The sequence below is a fragment of the Balearica regulorum genome, chromosome 1 (genome assembly GCF_011004875.1).
Source record: "Balearica regulorum gibbericeps isolate bBalReg1 chromosome 1, bBalReg1.pri, whole genome shotgun sequence".
Taxonomy (NCBI): domain Eukaryota; kingdom Metazoa; phylum Chordata; class Aves; order Gruiformes; family Gruidae; genus Balearica; species Balearica regulorum.
The window spans coordinates 115,693,114-115,713,870 of NC_046184.1; the positions used below are offsets into that span (position 1 = coordinate 115,693,114).

At 41.3% G+C, this 20,757-nt stretch overlaps 1 protein-coding gene across 1 annotated transcript in view; it reads right to left on the minus strand.

Moving 5' to 3' along the window:
- The window catches only part of URB1 (URB1 ribosome biogenesis factor), a 54,286-nt gene that overhangs the window by 16,950 nt on the left and 16,579 nt on the right, over positions 1–20,757 (minus strand). Inside the window, 16 exon segments of the mRNA XM_075770743.1 lie at positions 390–453; positions 545–655; positions 2,321–2,514; positions 3,305–3,363; positions 4,536–4,713; positions 4,928–5,129; positions 6,349–7,204; positions 8,212–8,391; positions 8,935–9,159; positions 9,689–9,888; positions 11,155–11,325; positions 12,441–12,579; positions 13,202–13,318; positions 16,663–16,782; positions 17,963–18,075; positions 18,825–18,947. Of these exon segments, the coding sequence (XP_075626858.1) occupies positions 390–453; positions 545–655; positions 2,321–2,514; positions 3,305–3,363; positions 4,536–4,713; positions 4,928–5,129; positions 6,349–7,204; positions 8,212–8,391; positions 8,935–9,159; positions 9,689–9,888; positions 11,155–11,325; positions 12,441–12,579; positions 13,202–13,318; positions 16,663–16,782; positions 17,963–18,075; positions 18,825–18,947 (3,052 nt within the window).

Sequence of the window (20,757 nt, forward strand, 5' to 3'; positions counted from 1 at the left end):
TCTCATTACTCTACTCTGCTTGGTAATAAATTAGATTAATTTTCCCCAAGTTGAGTCTGTTTTAACCATGACAGTAACTGGAGAACAATCTCTCTCTGTCCTTATGTCAACCCACAAGCCCTTTGTTACATTTTCTCTCCCCCACCCAGCTGAGGAGGGGAATGATAAGAGTGGCTTTGGTGGGCACCTGGCCTCCAGCCAGGGTCAACTCACCACATACATTAAGAATAGGAAATACATAAGGAAAATATTTCCAAAACAATATTCACATCTAGGTTTGACCTTACTCATTGTTTATCTCAGTTAAAAATAAGACCCTGGAAAAATGCCAACTGTGAGACTGCTTATTTATGTGTAGTTAGTTCAACAAAGGAAGGTGGTCAGCTTACCTGGAATTTATAAGACTTTGATTATTCTTCTCATAGAACTGAAGCAGTAGCAGTATCTTCTGATCTAAACAACAAGATGAAACCCAAAGTCAGTCACCTGTGAAGATGAAAACCAGATCTAGTAGGAAGCACCTTTCCCAGGCTAACACACTTACCTACAGCACTCAGCGTAGCCCCGTAGGCACCCAACAACACGGCAAGGTGACTGCTCTCACACAGAGAAGGGCTGAGTTTCACAACTGTCAGCAGGATATCCACCAAGGCCTCTGAAATAAAAACACAGCTTTAGCTTTCTTGCTCTCTCAGTTAGTGCATATATGAATATCACCCCACACATATACCATTTCCCAGACTACAATAAAGGATGACTATGATGCATTTAATTCAAGTGGAACAAAGGGGGTTTTTTTAAGAAGTTAAAACAGTATTTCCAAGCTGGACACACAAACATTATTGTGAGGTCCATGATGTGGCATACTACCCTGCAGAAACTTTCCACGTGTACACATTTGCTCTCTGGTTAAAAAGAAGTGCTATACCCTATCGTACCACACCGCAGCTCCCTCCTCTACTAAGAGGGCATCTTAAATTAGCTCAGGAGTTGCACAGAGTAAAGGCAGACATCCCAGCAACCTCCCCAAGCTACTCAAGAAGTTACAGCAAGAACTTGTAAGTTCACACCCCACCTGCAGTAAATTACCAAAATCTTTCTACACTGTTCATTTAAACAGGGGTCATCACTGCAGAATCCAATTAGTTAGCAAGCTACAGGAACTCTGACCTGGAGCATACAAAAATTATCCACCTTTATTTTAGAACCAGCTGAGAAACAGATCAAATAGGTGATCAGATTACTCAAAGGCAAATAGGGTATCTGTAGCAGATTCAAGACCTGAATCCAGATTTATTTACTCCCAGTATCTGAAAAGGCATGGGCTTTTTCACCTAGTATCTACAGGAATATAAAAATGCATGTCAAAACAAAACAGATTATAAATACAACAGCCTGAATGAATGCACTCTTGACACCAAGTTTCTGAATTACTGAAGTTAGCTAGCCTCAAAAAATCCATCTTGCTGCTTTACAGAAATACATTCAAAAGGTAAGACACATACAGTATGCAGCAAAACCTATTACTTATTTTTAATTTCACCACATTTGTGACTTCACAAGAGCTTTTAGCTCTTTTCGGGTGATTTAAAACTTTGAAGTTTGTTTACACATTGCTCACTGACATACACAAAATTTGTTATCAAATTGCTGCCCTCATTTCCTCCCCTTTTCTTATACATCATCTTCAATTGCTGAATCTCAAAGCCCTGTACAGTGTGAAAAAGCAAAGGTCAATGTAGATTTAATGATTGCTTCAAGGTCAGGTAGTATTTCAGTTGGCAGACATTAAGAAACAAAGCCAATTCTACACATGAACCATCACCCAATTTATATTACTCATGGAAGGGTATTCCTCATAAAAGGTTACAATATCAAATATACATCAATTAACATTTTTGATACAATTTGCAAAATCAACTTAAAATCTTCTGTATCAACCTATTTTAAAATGAGGGCCTCTGTCACACACATTTCTAATAGAACCTACACGCACTTCAGTGATCTCACACTAACAGCCTCACAAAAACCAGAAGAATCAATTCAAGACATCAACAGTGTTAAAAAACAAATAACTCCAAACCCACTTTTTCAGTAGTTTTGGAAAAAAAAAAAAAAAAAAAAAAAGTGTTTAAAACCAGCAACCATAAAAGGAATACAACATTTGGATCCAAGTAGAGGTAGAATTTAAAACTAAACACTAATATTCTGGAACTGTTTAATAACTCTGCAAGTATATGTAGGTGGATAAGTTACTGGATGAATATAATGCAAGAAAGACAAGATTACTAAATATAGTTAAGGGGAAGAAAAAAAATACCTCTCGTCTGGGTGTTTGTGCCATCTTCTTCTCTTGACCTCAGTATGGCTGACAAAAATAGAGAGTGCTGCGTGACCATCATGTGAAGTTTGGAGAGCTTGACTAATCTCTGACTAAGTGAGGATTCTTTCTTGTATAATAACTGAATAGCAATATTCAGGACTTTCAAAAATGCTTCATCTGTGTAGCGGTACCTTTAGAAGCAAGGATCACAGAAAAGTTAGACCCCATCCAAAAGGAAAGCTGCTTCAAAAAAAAAAAAAAAAATCTGTTTAAGACATGAGAACTTTGCAAAGAAAGCAAACTTAGTAAAACCAGAACAAATTTTAAAAATACACCTCTTTTCCTGAGCTGTTTTTTTTTTAAGCTACACTGCTATCTTAATTATAGAAAAGAAAGGAGAATCATCACACACAGTCACTCTTGTAGCTGCACTGATCTTAATAAAGGATTGCCTACTAACCCTTCAGACAGCAACCCTTCAGATTAACACTTCTACCTCTACAGAAGCTAAGATTACTCTAAAACTAAACTATTTTTGTTGAGGGTTTTTTTAAATTTTAATTTAGTTTTAAAACTAAACTACTTTATTTCTTTTATTTAAACAATTTACATTTAAAGGTGAAAGATCTGATTCTGTTTTCATATGATCTGTATTTAAGAAATACCTTAAATAAATAAAAAAGAAGTTATGTGAACATAAATCTTCTTTATGCCAGTCGAAAAGAAGCTAGTCCAGCTATCTACTTAGCTATGTTAGTTATGCTAACTGGAGCATAAAATCCAAATCTGCCTGCAGTTGTGCAGGTTCAGGCTCCGATGAAACCAGTGGATGTGACAAAGTGCATCCTGAGAAACAAGGAGCATTGTCAAATCTGATTGAATTCAAGGGAGACAGGTTGTTTCCAGTATAATGCAGGGCAAGGTCAAGTGAACAGAACTGGACCTCCTACAGCACCTTTGGTGCATCTCAGAATTACTTACTTGAGTCCTGTCTTCACAAGGCTGTACCAGTCATCTGGGTCCACTTCTTCAACAAAGCGCTGTGCATGCAGTAAGTAAAAATAGATGTTTACATTTAGCACATAAAGCTTCTACAGATCATCAAGACCAGCAATTTTTGTTCAACAGACACACTAATAATATGCAAGCCAAACACTCAGGTGGGATGATGAAAGGTTAACAGGGAAGAAAGCTCTTGGATACAACAATCCTACGCCCCCATTCAAATGAAACTGCAAGTCTCATTTTGTTGGTCCTGAGAGCAAGGGAGCATATGGGCTGTATGGAATTAAAAAGCAAGCTCGTCTGTAGGTACCAAAAAAACCCCCCAGAGTTTTGAAACTCTTCACACTCCCGAAGTGTGAAAGGAATAAAAAGTCAGCAAGTCAAAACCGGAGACTAGGTTTTTGTATCTCTACAACATGCTTAAGCTAAGCAACCTTTGCATGTGACAAACAGGGGTGGCTGGGTGTACGTGTCCTTTACAAAAAATGATCTTTCCTGAAATGCTATAAACCACAGTAAACAACAATCAGTTTCAAGACTGTCAGCTGCACATGCCAGCAGTCCCGGTAATGGTAGGTGCTAACCTCGTCAGGCCTGTGAACACCATCAGGATGAACACTATGAGGTGGCCCCATAGGTCCTGCTAGACTCTTGTCCTCTACAATCAATCATGTCCTAAAAAGGAATCTCACCAGAAGCCAGCAAGAGATTAAAGGCATTCACTGCCTGCGGAGACCTTCATGAATCGGCCTACCTTACTGAACTACAAAAGAAACAATAGTACAGAGGGAATGATCAAGTAGTGTCCTTTATGATCAAAGTCCGCACTTCTATCTATGATCAACTGGATTTCTGCCACAGATTTCAGAGGGCATGGCAGAAGGGTCTTGTCGGAAGTGTCTCTATCACTTTTTTTTAAATAAAAACATCCATTGGCAACCTTTGATTTTTAACTCTTGAATACCTCAAACTCTGATTTTCAAAGGGGACTGTTAGCAGAAAGTCATCATCAAGAACAACTCAAAACTGCTTCTTATAAAGGACTCGCAAGCTAAGTTAACTATGCAAAAGCTATTAAAAGCCCGTAGAAGCCATAATCCATGAAACAGAAAATAAAGTGCAATCTACATTTACTCAAGATACAAGAGCACAATAACGCATATGCACAGTGTCACATTCTAGCAGTGCAGATAGAAAGAAGTCTCACCAATAATTCTTCTAGCCTCAGCAGCATGGACCTCTCCACTTCTTGCTTTCTTTCATCTTTACTGCTGTTGTACATGACAATTAACCCCTTCATGCAGGCTGATAACAGGCGTCTCCTCCAGGAATTCAGCTCTTCAGAGTTTTCAAGCACTCTAGATATAGCATCTGCCACTGTCCAACTGCAGAAGGATATTTATTTATTTTTTAATGTTGTAACATGCTTTTTTGTAAAGATATGTTATCATAAAGACATCTTGCTGCCAAAGCGTAAAGTGACAGATTCTCTGAGGAGAGGATGCTACTATTGTTCACAATATTTGCATTCATGCATATCTATCACAATGCTTTATAGGACAAACCAAGTGCTGAAACAGGGCAACTGGATTTGCCTACCTCTCATTATTTTCTGCTTTCTCAAGAGCAGCAGGAAGCAGGTCAATAAGGTTTCGCAACCCTTTGCTTTCCGAAGATGGCAACAACTTTGAAAGGACTTGCAGTTTCACAGTAGTCTCATGTGACGCTTCTGTGTCTTGAAACACACTGCAGAGCTCCTTCCACAGAGCTTTCCTCAAGACAGGTATAACAGCTGAGACAACTGTTGGGAGAGAGCAGGGGGCACAGGTTCCACCATCTAAGTGTGTTAAGCCACAACAGACTTATAATTACAGAAATCCCAAATCACTTTTCTAATCAAGACCCAGATTACTTAGTTTCTAGGAAATTATATTACAGTAGCTGCTCATATGCAACAGAGAAGCGTGCTCTGTATTGCTTCACAGCACCATTAGGAAGTGTTTAGCATATGTACCAGACAACCACTTGCTGAAACGATTAGATATGGGCAAACAAAGCAGACCTTCACAAGAGGGACAACTTCCTGATAAGAAGCCTTGCCGTTGCGTCTCAGGAAGGATGAAACCTCTACCAGTTCCATGACCCTGGGCTCAAAGGAAATTTTCTCTCACATCAACAGACAGCTGACAGGTACTTTATAAATCAAGTCAGTCAGACAGCAGTTTCCCCTTCTAATGTTCAAGCACGAAACCACTGGTGTGTATTAGGTGCTAGAGAAAGGCTTAGTTCTTGAACCATCCTCTACTTTCCTGTGTGCTGATAAGGTCTTTTCACTACTTGAAATTCTCCTAGATAGAGGTAGCCTTCCCCACCAACCACTACAGTCAGCCTGTTTCTGTTGCTGTTCACATTTCTATGCAGTAAGAGAAATGAAATTAAAAGTGATCCTGTTCTGGCGAGTTGAATCCTAACATAGTTTTGCTGGTAGAAAATTTAACAGTCTTGTCAATGTAATGCTGCTGTTGGTTTGGAAAGTTTTGGACTGCCAGCTTAGGAAGGCATTACTGTAGGAAGCTATATTTGGAGATTTATTTTAGAAGAAAGTTTTGGACTCTTACACTTACAAAAGTGAAAGCTTACGTTCTGCAAAACCATATGGCTATGGCATTCCACTCACCAGAGAGTGTTCTATCTATGCCCAAGAAAAGTTTTTACCTCCTATACTAAACCAAGATAAGCATGAAGACAGATTTTCATATGCACTAAGTATTAAATAAGGGCTTCAAAAGAGGAAACTGGGCAACAGCAACTGTAAGAGTACTTTGTTTCAGTCTAACAGGCAAGCTTCATTACAGTCCTTTACCTTTTATGCTGCAGAGGTGCTTATAAGAGAATCGTTAGACACATAACTTTTACCACCTCTACTTATTGTGCAGAGGATCCAAGACTTTAAGGACAGCAGAGCCTACAATGAGAATTTGGCCTCCTGAAACACAAATAGGGATCAGTTGTGGCTTTACCTGTGGAAGGTCGAGTGAAATCATACTGGTCTCTGCATTGCAAATACATATTAATGAGTGGAAGAAAGGTCTCCATGTTTTTCCTGAGGTACTTTCCCATGTCACTGCTCAGACACCACAGCTCAAACTGCAGCAGGTGAGTCCTACAGTGTTTTATCAGTATGCCCACAATGGCAAGGGAGGTTTCTGACCTCTGGTTAAGGCAGTGAACGTGCACCTCTACACTGACTGCGTGTGCAAGGACTGGCTCGCTTTGGAGAGCCTGAAGGAAAACCTTCTCAAGATCTTTGCTGGCTGATGCTGACATCAATATCCCCAAAGTTTTAATGTGCTCTGTGGATAGCAGTAGTTCTCCTTGTTGGGGCTGCCTTTGGTAGCTCTCTGTGAGAAGCTGCACCAAAATCTGTCCATAGAAGCTTAATTGTTTCCCTTTTTTAGGGGATTTTTCAGATTTCTGAGTAGTCAAGCTCATCTCAGGAAGTCCCAGCATGGCTGAAGTGATCTCCTTCAGCTGAGCTGCAGCCATGTATATCTGCAATTCCTCCAGAGCCTGCAGCTGGTGAGACTTCTTGGGAGAGACCTGGATCCTGCCTTTCCCCACAGCCTGTAGCTCTTTCAAGACACTTTTTGTGATAGCTTCAAAATACTTCGATAACACACGTTTGTGATCCATGCTCTGCAGCATTGGGGCACCCATTTTCAATAGCTGGAGCACACCGGAATTGAGGCGAGCTGACAGGAGCTTCACAGTGAGAGGGTTTAAACTGTGCTGAGGAAGAGAACGTTGTTCTAAAGCCAGGAACCAACTCTCCAGCGTAGGATGTCTGAAAATCAACATGAGTGTATCTTCTAGTGTCTGTAACAAATGGGTATAACAATATCACTGAATGGATAATTACAGTTTGGGAAAAAAAAAAAATCATTCATCTGCCTATTTTGTAGAGTGTGTTTATTACAATTACTGCACATTAAATTGTCTATTAACTGGTCAGAAGATTAAAAATATTAACAAATTACAAGCACATAAATACTATTCTTCCATGATTTATAATGTGGGAGGCACACCTTCACTCAACATTCTCCACACATCTAAGCGTTTCCAGGGGAAAACTGTATGTTCTGGGGTTTGTCAATACAATTCCATTCTAACCTCCACAAATTCACAGCACCTATAAAAGTGGGGCAAAAATTCCCTCCTTCAAATACCTAATTTTCATAACTGGGCTTTACACAGGGCTCAGGGAATAGAATTTCTTCTGCAAAGGTGAGCGATCTCTGTCAAGACCTCTCCTAACCATATTCCAGTTTAGGGGTGAGACTGTGGATGATGCAGCTTGGTCAAATCTCTAGACAGTAATTTTGTAACTGCTGGACCACATGCTCAAAGTTCCTAAGAGTTCCTCCTAGACCTTAACAGCATGTCTCTGCATCAACCTGTTACCATTCAATACAACTCTGTGAAATACACAGCGTATGCATGATATCATGTTCGCTCCCTGCCCTTTTGAGGACCTGGCAAAAGCAGTAAAATCCTACTCAAGACCTTTTACAGCGAGCGTGCGACAGGGACGCTTTAATCCTAATTGAAATCCTAGAAATTCTCATGATTATTATCAAGTCACAGCACTCACAAAGCCTGATCCCTGCTAGATCCCCTAGTCTCTGTCACGTTTAGCCAGTTCCATATTTTGGTGATCAGTGAAAACATATTAACATAATTTGTGCTCAAAAATTGTTCATGTTTAAGATCATTTCCTTTAATTAATGGTCCAGCAAAACCTAAGACTAGTTCCTGAGGGAATAAATCAAATCAAAGTTTACTAACAAGTGAGCTTCTGGCCTGCATATCAAGGGATTTGATACCTTGTCATTTGAAGACTCCTCCATAACCAGAGATTCCTCATCCATGAAGAGATCTGATTCAGTCTGATGCTTTTCTCGTTTCTGCTGATTATCCAACTCTATCTGATTTGCCCGGCACAACAAGCTGCTCAGCAGGTCCACACAGAGGTCAACAAGGGCAGGACCAAAAGTTTTACTAAGCTGTGAAAATAAAGACACCTTGGAAGTTGAGAAAATGAGAAGGATGGGAGCAGATGGACAATTATCCAACAGGAACAGAAGTTAACTAAGAACTTCCTAAATTAAAGCCTTTTCTGGGGGAAGGAATCACTCCCCTCTGTAGAAACCCAATTCTAAAAAAAGTCTCAGGGCGCCAAATAAATATAGATTTTCATCTATACTGCAACTTTTGGTGTAACAGAGGCCACTGAATTTCACTCTCTGGAAAGGCTTCTTATGGGAGACCCAGGAGCTGGATTAAAATCTGGAGTTTATTTACACTACACAAAGATCAGTGAGGTAACCCATGCAATGTGAATCCAAGACTCCTCAACAATTAGAGGGACAGACATTTGTTTATAAATTAGGTGCAGGTTTGTCTGGTGCTCTATCGCCTCAGTGAGAGCTGAGTATGTGAAAAAGCTGCAGAACTGGATCCTTAAGTTTTAACAGCCAAGTCATTTGTACTTTCTGCATTAAAAGAAAACAAACCAACCCACAATATCCTCACAATATTGCTCTTACATTGCCAAAGTTCTCCACTGTGGATTTCAGGTATAGCAACACATGCTTTACTCCTAACAAAAGTTGTTCAGGCGGGAGATGGGAAGCCAAATCTCTCAACTTTGTCTGGATATCGTCTTCCAGTAAGGTATCACTTCCCCTCTCATAGGCTTTCTTTAGCAAACTGGTAAATACAGAATCCAGGGCCACAGCAGGTTCTTTGCACACCTCTTTGCATTTTTTAAACTGTTTAAAATGGAAAAAAAAAAGATAAATAAAGATAAGTATGAATCAAAAGTTTCTTCAGCTACCTTTGTTTTCAAATGAGTTCTGTGCTGAAATCGGGACTGAAGTCCCAGCAAAACATGTGTACAGTCCTGCTATCACAGAGCTAGTCAAAGGTGTCCCGCGGGGAATCCGCACATGGTCACTGCTGGGCTAACAGAAAAACACATCAACACCTTGCACAACTGGTCCATGTATTTCCTGGGTGAACTCCAGCCACTGTAATCGTGCTCCTTGGGCCACAACATATATTACGCTACACTGCGCCTGACGAGGACTTGTACTCTGCGTGATTGCAGACAATCCTTGAGCCCTGGCTTCACACAGACCTCTTGCGTCATCAGAGGAGCAAATTTGTGATCAAGAAGCAATACAGAATTAGCTTAATGTAAACACACTTCCTGATGGAAGCGTTAACCTTTCTACACTGTGAGGTTTTATAGTAAGTAATACCAACTCAAGCAATCACATGACTTCAGGTATTCCATACCAGAGGTTGCTGGGATTGCTGGGGTATCCAGAGGTTATAGTACTGGTTAAATTGGTAGAGCTGAGGATACTTAGAAACTTTCAGCAGAACTTTCAGATCTTTATCATAGAGCTGGAACATCAGGCAGAGGGCAAGGGGATCTCTTTGAGAGTGCAGGAGGTCAGTGAAAACAGCAACAAGATACTCCACAATGTGTGCTCCTAGAAAAGCAAAATAAAAAATGAAACCCTTGTTGACAGAAGTAATCTGCATGAGCACAGACACTAAGGCAACCCTCTTTCCTTAAGGCCTGGGCAATAGGCCATATAGCATCATTTTAAAAAATATTGAATAGGATTAAAAGGTGTTTGTGATTAAACTAGACAAGTGTTCCTGACCCACTGAGCTATCTGGAAAAATCCTCCATACAGTAGTCCTTGCTGAAGTAAATAATCACCCCACTTTAAGATACATGCTCAGGTTGGCCTGTTTCCTTCCAGACAAACATAAAACTAACTCTGTCTTTGCTGTGTTGTGCTAAACTTGTCTGTATTTTGATGGATAAGGACCCCTGCCCAGCACCACTAAGAACAGAACTGATATGTACTAGTGGGAACAAACCCAAGTTAACATGCACTGGTTAAATACGGAGGATTTTCTTTCAGAACTCGGACTTTCACGCCCAGCCCAGGTGCTACTCAACAGCCAAATAGATAGGACTTAGTGAGGCACTGTGGGGTTGGCAAATCCTGCTCTGAGGCCAACTGCTGCCCCTGTGGTGCCTTGCTCCACCAAATCCTTTCCTCAAGGAGGTGGGAGAACTTTGCAACATTCATCCCTGGAGCGTCATCTCTGAAGAGGAAGTTTTCTTTGAAAACACATCCATTTCCTACTCAACAGTCCAGTTCTCTTTCCCCTACCGACTTCTCTCAGTGGAAGAGGTGCCTACAGCCACTGAAAGCACCTTTCTCTCACAATCTGCACACTCTGTGCTTAAACACCGTTGTTGTTGTAGTGCAACTGCTTTCAGACCAAGATTGCCCATGCAGGGACAGTGTCTCTGCACTGCTCCTCGGTCCCCTCTATACTGTGCTTAGAGCAATTTCTTGTCTGGCCTGGGGTCATTCTCCTCCTTCACTTCCCCACATCTCATTGGGGAAAGGTGAGCTCTCATCTTCTAACTTGGGCAAGTTTGTTTTCCTACAGTAGCAGCTCCCTAGAGTTGAACTGCAGTTTATAGAGTGCCTGCATTTCCATCTATTTTCCCTACTCTGGAAACCAAGAGAGAGCTTCTTTAGGATCAGGAAAAAAGGACAGAAGCACCACATAAGCTTTAATGCCTCTCTTGAGCAGGGAACACCACGGATCTACACCTCCTTCTGCTTGCAACAGAGAGAACAAAATACCTCCAGGAGTTCACTGGGTAAGAATGATCCTGCTTCCACTCCACTGGCATAGATGATACATAGAAACAAAAAAGTCTGTACCTGTTCCATTTTCAGTCTGAAGCAACAGTATATTCCTGGCTTCTAATGCAGCAGGGACAACAGCACTGAATGGAAATGTTTGGATGACCGTGTCTTCATTTAAAGTGAACCCAATTTCTTCATCCAAGCCATCGCTGCCCTCAATTAGGACATCCACCATATCTAGGACATCTATTAAGTGAAGAAAAAAACATAAGCAGAGGATTCGGACGAACTAGAAAACAATGGAGAAAACATCATGTTGGATGTTGAAAACAACATCCAACATTCCAGGAATACAAGGCAGCTTCTGACTTCCCAAAGCAAAAAAATGATGAAAGACATGTTTGATTAGCAATGTAATGGTAAATGCAACTGTAAAAAACACTCTCTCTTACACTGTGCTTAACTTCACTTGTTGCCTTTCAAGACTGCTGACAGAAGTAAGGGAAGGGAAGAGGTGCATCACCTACTGCTATCATGATGGCATTAGCTAAGGACTATCAGAACATAACAGTGACAGGAAATGTGTATGGGAAAGCACAAAGGAAGCAGCCACTTCCTCATTAAAAGAACATTCTGAGCAGTCCTTAAAGAGCTTCTCAGCTCTATGTGGCCACAGAACCAAATCTTGGTCATGAAAGAGTCAAAGACAGCTTTAACTTATGAAGAAGATACCATGTATTCCATGGCTGTGTAATACAGTCAACTCAAGGCAACTGATCCATCTGGTACCGAGTGTTAAACTACCTTAATTATCTTACATTTATGTACTGCAAAATCCTACGCATGGACTGTTATAGCGGAACAGCTAGCACATGGTAAGTTGTCCAAGTGTCCACATCTGCAGCATTTTGAGTTTGTCAGCAGTAGGACTGTGACTGGTCCCAGAAAGCAGGAGCAGTGAAATTCCAGCTGTGTGCCTGGGAGCATGAAAGTTCCCCGGGCACCCCAGCCCTGTCCCTTTCCTCATGGATGAGCAGCTATGAGCAGCCCCAGGGAGAGGAACTGCAACAGTTTTCATTTTAGTTAGAAAATGCTGCTGCAGGAGCCTAGAAAGAGATTTAAAATACTGTTAAAATGGCATAACTGCATCAGAAATTACTTTTGGAGGCAAAGTGGTAATTTTGCAATTCAGACTTCTACTGCGGGTACTAAATACAGCTCAAAGGCTGAATCCTGCAAGTCCTTACTTACGCAGGATTTGTCCTGTTTGTCATCAGTTTGCAGATTAGGGCTAGAAGATTTCTCTGTTGTTGAGGAAATCACCACACACTGTCAATGTGAGAGATGGAATCACTACATACCGTCAATGTGAGAGATGGGGATGCTGACGTTATCAGAGTCTTGTTTAAATATATTAACTTGGAGCATACTGGCCTCCTGAACAAGGTCTGCTGCTTTATCTGTATATGGATAGGGGTTTGTCACCAGTTTCAACAGGATCTGTTAACAAAGGTTGAGAGAGAAACGTAAGTGGACAGGCTATTAAGTCTACGGGAACCGTATCTTGTTAAGGAAGACAATTTCCATATACTTCTGCAGGAATCTACCTATGGTTACCACTGTACATGGGACACTGGGCCTGAAGGAAAAAGAAACGTCTGCTGCAGTTTTGCACCTAAAGCGCTACCACAGAGTGAGTCCCTGGAGAAACTGCAATGAAGAGGAAGCACTGGGCATTTAACATCCTGGAAAGTAAACAGGAAATGCCAACTTTTCTTGTAAAATATTATAATTTACTTAGGCCTGATAATTTTGGCAGGTATTGCCACATAAAGAAAAGAAGAGATAAGAGCTACCCCCACACATAACACTCTACCCTTCCATCAACAATACTGTAATAACAACTTATCTTTCTGGATGTAATTTTCCTCCAAATCATTCCACCGTCCTCCCACCCAAGACAAGAAAGATGTCAGTTTTGTACAAAGAATTACAAACACTGCCTTTCTCAGAATTCATTCACTGATCTTTGAAAAGTTTCTCAACAATAGCAACAAAATAATTAGCTTCCATTAATGCTATTCTTGACATTGTTTATCCAGCTAATTTGAACAGTTGTTACCCTTTCCAAAAATTGAATCACTGCTTCCTTTCTGTCTTCTTTTGTATTATCCAAGTGTTCCAGCCAAACTGAAAGTTCCTTCCACGTGTACTCAAACACTCCGCTGTCACGTAAAACCTGTCCAGAAAACCAAAGGGGGGGGGTTTAAAAAACAACCCCAAAACAAGCAACAACTAAAATACAAAACCCCTGAAAAAGCACAGATCTTTTTGTAGACCAAGTTCATGTTTTCTTCTTCTGGGGCAGGGAAGAAGAGTAAGTTGATGAAAAGAACTGTCTGTCATTCTCACCCCCTCAGTTCAAGAGGCCTGATTCCCACTCACCAGGGACATTCTAACTGCTTAACAGAGGATAAACCAATGCATTTTTTTAAAACAAAATCTCCCAAGACTGTATCACCTGACCTCAGCGTAACTAGGGCCAAGGCCTAGTGTCTTCATCATGAGCGTTTTGCTTACTGCGCTCTCAGCAACAGCAGTAAGAGGTGAGGCATGACTATATTACAAGTGATGAATGAAACCCACTGAGCTCTGCCAGACACACACAGGTGCTGTAGGAAAAGGGCAAGAAGTGGTCCTGGGAAAGAGAAAGGAGGGCTTTAAGAATGACCAAAGAAAGAGGCAAAACATGGCTTACTCTCTCACAACTGGGAAAATTAGCTGAGAGCAACTTCTTTCTGCTCCTGTCTTCTCAGAGCCTCTCCTCTCACCTGCTGCCTGCAGCACAAACCCAGTACAACTCCACTTAGTTCTTACCCTCACACTGACCATGCATATGGGATGGATCCTGCCTGCACCCCGCTCAAGTACGCTGCCAACAGCGGCTGGACTGGGCAGTGAGCACGTGGCGATCTCACTACAAACGTTCATAGCCACGCATTTGGAATATGAGACCTCTACAAGAACTCAGGGCGCAGGAATCTGCTTCAGCACATGCCGGGGCAATATGCATGTTGTGCTACCTGCAGTGCTGCTCACTGCAGCAGCCTCTCTGCTGCTTCGCTGCTCAAGGCCTACGGTGTGGGGACACAGAGGAAGAGAGCTGGCTGCAGCACAGAGCCATAGCCAGGGCCAATCCATCTTGTTGCTCCCAGCCTGCAAAAGGGCCTTCTATGTTGGACAGCTTCAGCGGAGCTAGTGTGTCCCCTGCCCCTCACACGGCCTGAAACACAAGATGTGTCCCCTCCAACGGGGGCTACTGCAACGCTGTCTCACACACTGGCAAGGAAAGTCCCCCTCAAGGCACAGGCAAAGGTAAGAGCCAAAGTCTAGCAGGACTTTTGGTCCAATCATGTCAAGTTCTGACTGCTTGACAACAGAAGTCAGCACAAACCCTACTGAGGTCAAAGTTCTCTGTAGACAGAGCATTCGTTTCCTCCACCTTAGTAAACCTTATTCTTATAATTTCAGGGGAGCAGGCTATATTGCTTTAAGAGGGTTGTACATTTTTATGAACATATGATACCATTACAGCAAGGAAAAAAAAAGTGCCATACCCTTTTAGGGTCTTGAAAACTACTGATGTAATATAAAGGAAAACCACTGCTAAATTAAATCTAAATCAGGCTACTTGTGCTTAGAAGAGCTGGGCAGATGGGTAAACAGTCAAATAAATGAACAGTGGGTCGTGATCACAGTAAGGTCCAGCGAGAAGCATAGGCATGCTCATGGTTGCTGTGGGTGGTGAGGTAGACGCAATTTTATCACAATCTTTGTCAAGCAATAGGTGTTAACATATTTAGAAATTTTTGCCCACTTTCATGCTATCTAAATTCAGGCCCTTATCTGAGGTACCTAAATTAGGAATTTGGTGGCCCTATGCTCTGTCTGTGAAAGAAAGAAAGGATGAGGAGGGAGAAGAGGAGGAGGAGGAGGAATGGCTGTCTGAAGGACAATCCAGATGACAGGCAATTTGAGCTGTACAGTGGTAGAACCACCTGCCCCTCACTCTCAACAACAGAGGAAACCTTGACCAGCTTCCTAACTCTGGCACCTACACTAAATGACTGTAATTATGCAGGATGAATCTGTGCCTTTGTTTCTCCACACACACAAAACACAAAGGAAGCTATCACAGCTCATTTGTTCTACATTTACTCTGTGTACACCACCATCAGCTATAAAAATAACACCACTGCTTACACAAATCTGACAGGATAATTCATTTAAAGAAAGAGAAAAAAAAGAAAAAAAAAAGGATTCGTTTTTAAATAATTAACTATTTTTGGCAGAGTCTCGAAATAGAAATACACTTGCAGCTCTCATGAAAACAGGCAGGAACAGAATGTGAAATCCAAAAACATGCCTTCAGATTATACGGCACTGTGTTGAAAAATAAGCAAAACACACTCATTAATATCTATTCTTAGCAGCCTTTCTGCTGACATAACTGCCCTAAACTTCACTGCTCCTGTATTCAGAGAAAATGAAATGGATTGAATCTAAAAGAGGAAACAAGAATGAGTCAGGCAGCCCACATCTCCACTCAGCAAAAGAGTCCAAATACACTAGAAAAACTGTACTGGGTAGGTTTTGATTGAGATATTCATTACTGTGAGACAAAGGTAACCTGCCTTTAATCCCTTGTATGGATCAAGGGCAACTAAATCCTAATTCAATCACTGTAACTTTGGTGTAGTGGATTGGATATCACAATTGCACCCTGTGAAGTTAAATGCACAAATTAAATGCACAAAGCTGCATCCAAACTTGTATGCCACTATGGGACACTGCACAAGGAGCCATGTTCAGGGCTTAGAACAGCTTTTTGGATTTTCTCTTGGGAGGGACAGCTGGTTGGGTTTGTTTTTAATGTACCTCCACTTAGATAATTAAAAGATGCCCAGTTTTAAAAAGATACTGAAACTGACTGCCACTGGTGCGCTCATGGGATATGTAGTTGATGAGCACTTCTGAAAAGTCAGATAACTTATTTAAATGTACAGAAGGGGATTTTAATTCATTTTTAAGACAAAAGTACTCCTTGCATCAGAGACTGTATCAGACTGTAACAAACAGGACTATTTTGCAAACTAGCTAAGGCTTTAGGAAGGCTAGAGTGATGAAGTACAGATTAAATAAATGATGATAAAAAAGAAAGATCAAAAATCATCTCTTCCTGATCAATGTCAAGACCTTTGCAGGTACAAACTACATAGGTTTATTACAATATTGGAATTAATTCAGTCTGGGGGGGTTGGCAAACATTAAAGACGTTTTCCTTACCATTTCATCAACTGTGGTAGCAAATTCAGTTGACAACATTTACTTTCATAGAATATTTAGCTAATAGGTAGTTATCTTACAGCAATCTCCAAGAACAGTCACAGAAAAAGGGAAAGAAAACTGTTGGCCACACAACTATGCAGTTAAGGTATCCGCTTTAAGAAGAATTTTAGAATACAGACATTTTAGACCAATGGGATATAGTGAATATCCTGATATGTCAGATCAAACGCTTACCTTGATGATCAGTTTTTTGGTTGAAATTTTCAGATGAGAATGGTTACTTGTAACAAACATTTTCATCAGTAAATAGAATACAGATTTTTCACCAGATACCTTCTCTGTCTCAGAGACATCCTAAAAGAAAAATATATTAAAATTCCTGTGGTACAGCAACACTGTACAGGATTATGTTACACTGAAGCAGACATGTAATAAAAGTATATTATTTTATAGACCTGCCCAAAAATGCCAGGCAGATGAGCCAGGAAGATAAGTACAACTTTTTTTGGAAAGTGGGAGAAAAGTAACAGAAACACCAACTAAGGGTCCAAGATAAAGCCACTTTCCTCCCCAGGCATCCATTCTACTATTTCTGTTATCCCCAGGAATTCAGATTTCCTACAAGTACTGTCTGAATAAAACATACAAACATTTAAGAGACTGATCCCCAAAGAACAGGAAAACAATGCAAGTCACAGGGATGCCGAACGTTATCTGAACATCAAATGACAATCCTTCCGCCACCTCCTCTGCTTTTCTCACTGACTGCATTTGATGTCTAACAACCGTAACCCTCTGCAAAGTTGCCAGATTTAGCTTTTATCTTTTCTGTTAAAACCTGTCTATACTAGAAGGGCAAAGCTACAAGAAAACACTTTAGCTTCTTTGCCTGTTTCCAGGTTTTCCTTTGCTTGCTCTTAACTCTGCTCAGTTTTCCTTTATGGCCAACTGGAAAGGACAGAAAATCTCCTACAAAGAAGGGCCACAGTCATAACAGCTATGGGTTTCTCTGCTTCCCACCAAAGCTAGGCCCACTCTTCTCTCCAGACATGAAAAGCAGGCCCTCTACAGCTCTTTTACTTTACAGGCCTGCAGTAAAAAAGAGAGCAGGGACCCTGAAAGTTTCCAGTAATTATGGAGAGGAGGGACAGCCTTAACAAAAGCCAGAATCTTCCCTGGGAATGGGTGGGATGGCTCCCCTCAGCAGCTCATGTCCTTGGTTTGAAATCTCAGGCTTTCCAGACAAGTGGAAACCAGCAAATTCTCACTCTTGCCTCTCTGCAAGGACAAGAAGAGCTGAAGGAACCTTGGCAGCCCTTGTCAGGAGGCAAAAAATTCTGAAAAAAACCAAAACACCTTTTCAGCTCAGAAGGGACTCTTCACTCATGCTAAGACTGCAACTCCTACTGGTTTTACAAAAGGGCCCCCTCCTGAAACGACTGGACTGGGACTAGTTTAAAACTAGGCACTGCCAGATGTAGAGACTTGAGGACAACAGGCCAAAGAAACATAAATCTGCCTTGAAGTCTCTTACCTGTACTCTGAACCAGGCAAATTTATTTGCAGGAAGTTCCAAAGCCACTTTCAGTATATGGTACTGCAAAACAGGAGGGACCTCCTCTCGGAGGCCCTTTTCAGTGACGATACCTGAGGTTTGAAAGCAATACAAGCAACTTTATTTTGGTATATCTTCCCGAGCTTTCAGGAACACTGATCTTTTAAGGTTTCAAACCACCACTGCAAGATAAGCTGGCAATCCACAAGTTTTCATACCATGAGATCCCCAGACACGCTACAATTATGTTTGGCCAACCTAAGGCTAGAATTCTCCCCACATACTGCCAAACTATGATAAAATAATTCACAACACAACAAATGGAAAATATACTTGAATGTTAAAAGATTTTCCAGAAGAGACTGGTGAATTGGTATGTGCTTCTCCCCCACCCCAAACTTTCTGTGAACTATCCTGTTAAAAAAATAAATCTGTATCATTGTGGCTAATAAGAGTTTGGAAATAACTTACTTATGTTGGATTGTTGACAGAGGTCTACAAGAACCATACACCCAAATCTCATGAAGAGTTGGACATAAGTTTTCCTCAGAAACATTAGAATTAAAACCCCACGAAGACCAAATTTTTGCAAGAATATGACACACAAAGAGGAAGACTGTAGCACAACCTATCACTTACAACACTTGAGTGCAGCAGAGCAGCTATGGAATTTAAGAAGGCAAAGTGCCAGAGCACCACAGATATAGCAACAATAAATGCCAACACAACAAAGAAGCTAAAAGGGATTACTTTTAGAAAACAGTTCTTTCTCTATCTACACAGAAAACATTCCTTTCTGCTGTGGACCTTGTAAATAGCCAGAGAAATACCCATCACATACCTTTTAGCAGCTTGCTAAAATCAAAGTTGCTCCGTGTTACCAAGTGGGGCACGACCTTCTGGTACAGGCATATGACTTGAAGTAGTGCAGCTTTCAGAAACAGTGTCTCAGCATCATCAGAACCTAAACAAAGCGTTTACATAATTAGTTTCTCCCTCCTTCATACCAAGAGAGCATAGCGTAGCACCTGCATTATCCAACAGAAGAATTATTAACTATATTTCTAATAGACTTGCCTATGAAATGATCAGTTATCCTCCTCACTAACAGGAAGAAACAGGAAAAAAAACCCCATGGAATCCCTAGTTTCCTTCCCCAGCATTCCTGTGTAAATACTTTTAAAACTAAATCAGCTTCGTCAGTGCTTAAACTGGCAGTTGCCATTTCTAATTTGATTCTAAAGTACTCATACATATAAAAGACAACCTCAACATTTTAACACTCACTAAGAATCCAATCCGTCCCACTGCTGTTCAACTTAAGGCTGAACAATAGAAAAAAGTGAAAAAAGGATGTGGTCATGCTGCTGGTTTCCGGGGACACTATTTTTACCTAATGCCAGGTAGGTTTGACTGGGTAAGTGCAGGAGACAGTATACTAATTTATTACTTCAGTTAAAGGTTTCTTTCTTTCCCTTCCCTCTTTCAAAATACTTTCTCAATGTGACCTCATGGCAAGACGAAGACAACAAGCATCTGTATAAGAGAAACATCAACCCCAGTTCAGGCAGCCGTTTACTTCTTGGGAAAGGTATTTCAGCAGCTAAACATTCTTTTAGTTTATAACATGAGGACATATAAAAGCTACTTGGTATCCAGTCACTAATTAAAGGAAGCAAAATAAATGAAGGGCAGCCAAAACTTTTTTTAAACACCTACTTTTTTCCTGTTAACTGGGTCTCCCTCAGGGAGCTATGAAGAACTGGATGGATGCCATGCATAAACCTTGTCATTGTTTGCCTGAGTCTCAAATCCCATTAAAAAACAATTCTCTAGTAGCCACAGTGCAAATAAAGCTGTAAAAGGTGATCTGAGAGTAACTGATACAGTATTATCACCCTGGTATGCAGAGAAACTACAGCTCCAGTACTTTAGAGATCAGGTGCTCCATTGGTTTCAGCGGGCACTCTACGAATAAAGAGCCTTGGAGTGTCAGTGTTGACAACTATTCTGCTGCCCAAAGCCACACACTGAAGGACATACACTTAAAAACTCTCTGTTCCAGGAAGTCTTGCTGTGGAATATGCCCTGTGAAGGGCATGAAACTAACTGTAGATTTATCTTCAGCCTGTAAGTAAAGCACTGCAGGCTGCTAGCCAAGCTCCAGAGAGTACTAAAACTTCAAGTTCCCTGCAATGGGACTATGAAAGCACATCCTTCAAGAGGGACACTGGTTTTGAGAAAGGACAACTGAAGCCTTCATTCCAACCCTCTCTCCCTCTTCCAACACATGCATGTTTCTACTCCTGTGCTACAGCAACACAAGCGTTTGTATAGCCACGTTGACCCAAGCTTTTTGTTATACTTCTCCTCCCCATCCCGCTGGGGGAGGGGTGAGCGAGTGGCCACGTGGTGCTCTGCTGCCGGCTGGGCCTAAACCACGACACCACGGTTACTAACTGCTTCAAAAATATGATCTCATGGTAAAATAACTTGGCCAAACTGAAACCCCTCAAAAACCTATTTTTCAGGCATATCACAATTTACCTGCCTGTTTTATCACGTGGCTGCGAGATACACCTACTACTAGCACAGGAGGGTCAAAGTCAGGAGGGTTAAGTTCAACAAGGGGAACTGCAGAGTCCTGCACTGGAGGAGGAACAACCCCACGCACCAGTACATGCTGGGGGCCACCCAGCTGGAAAGCAGCTTGGCAGAAAAAGACCTAGGGGTCCTGACAGACACCAAGCTGAATACGAGCCAGCGATGTGTCC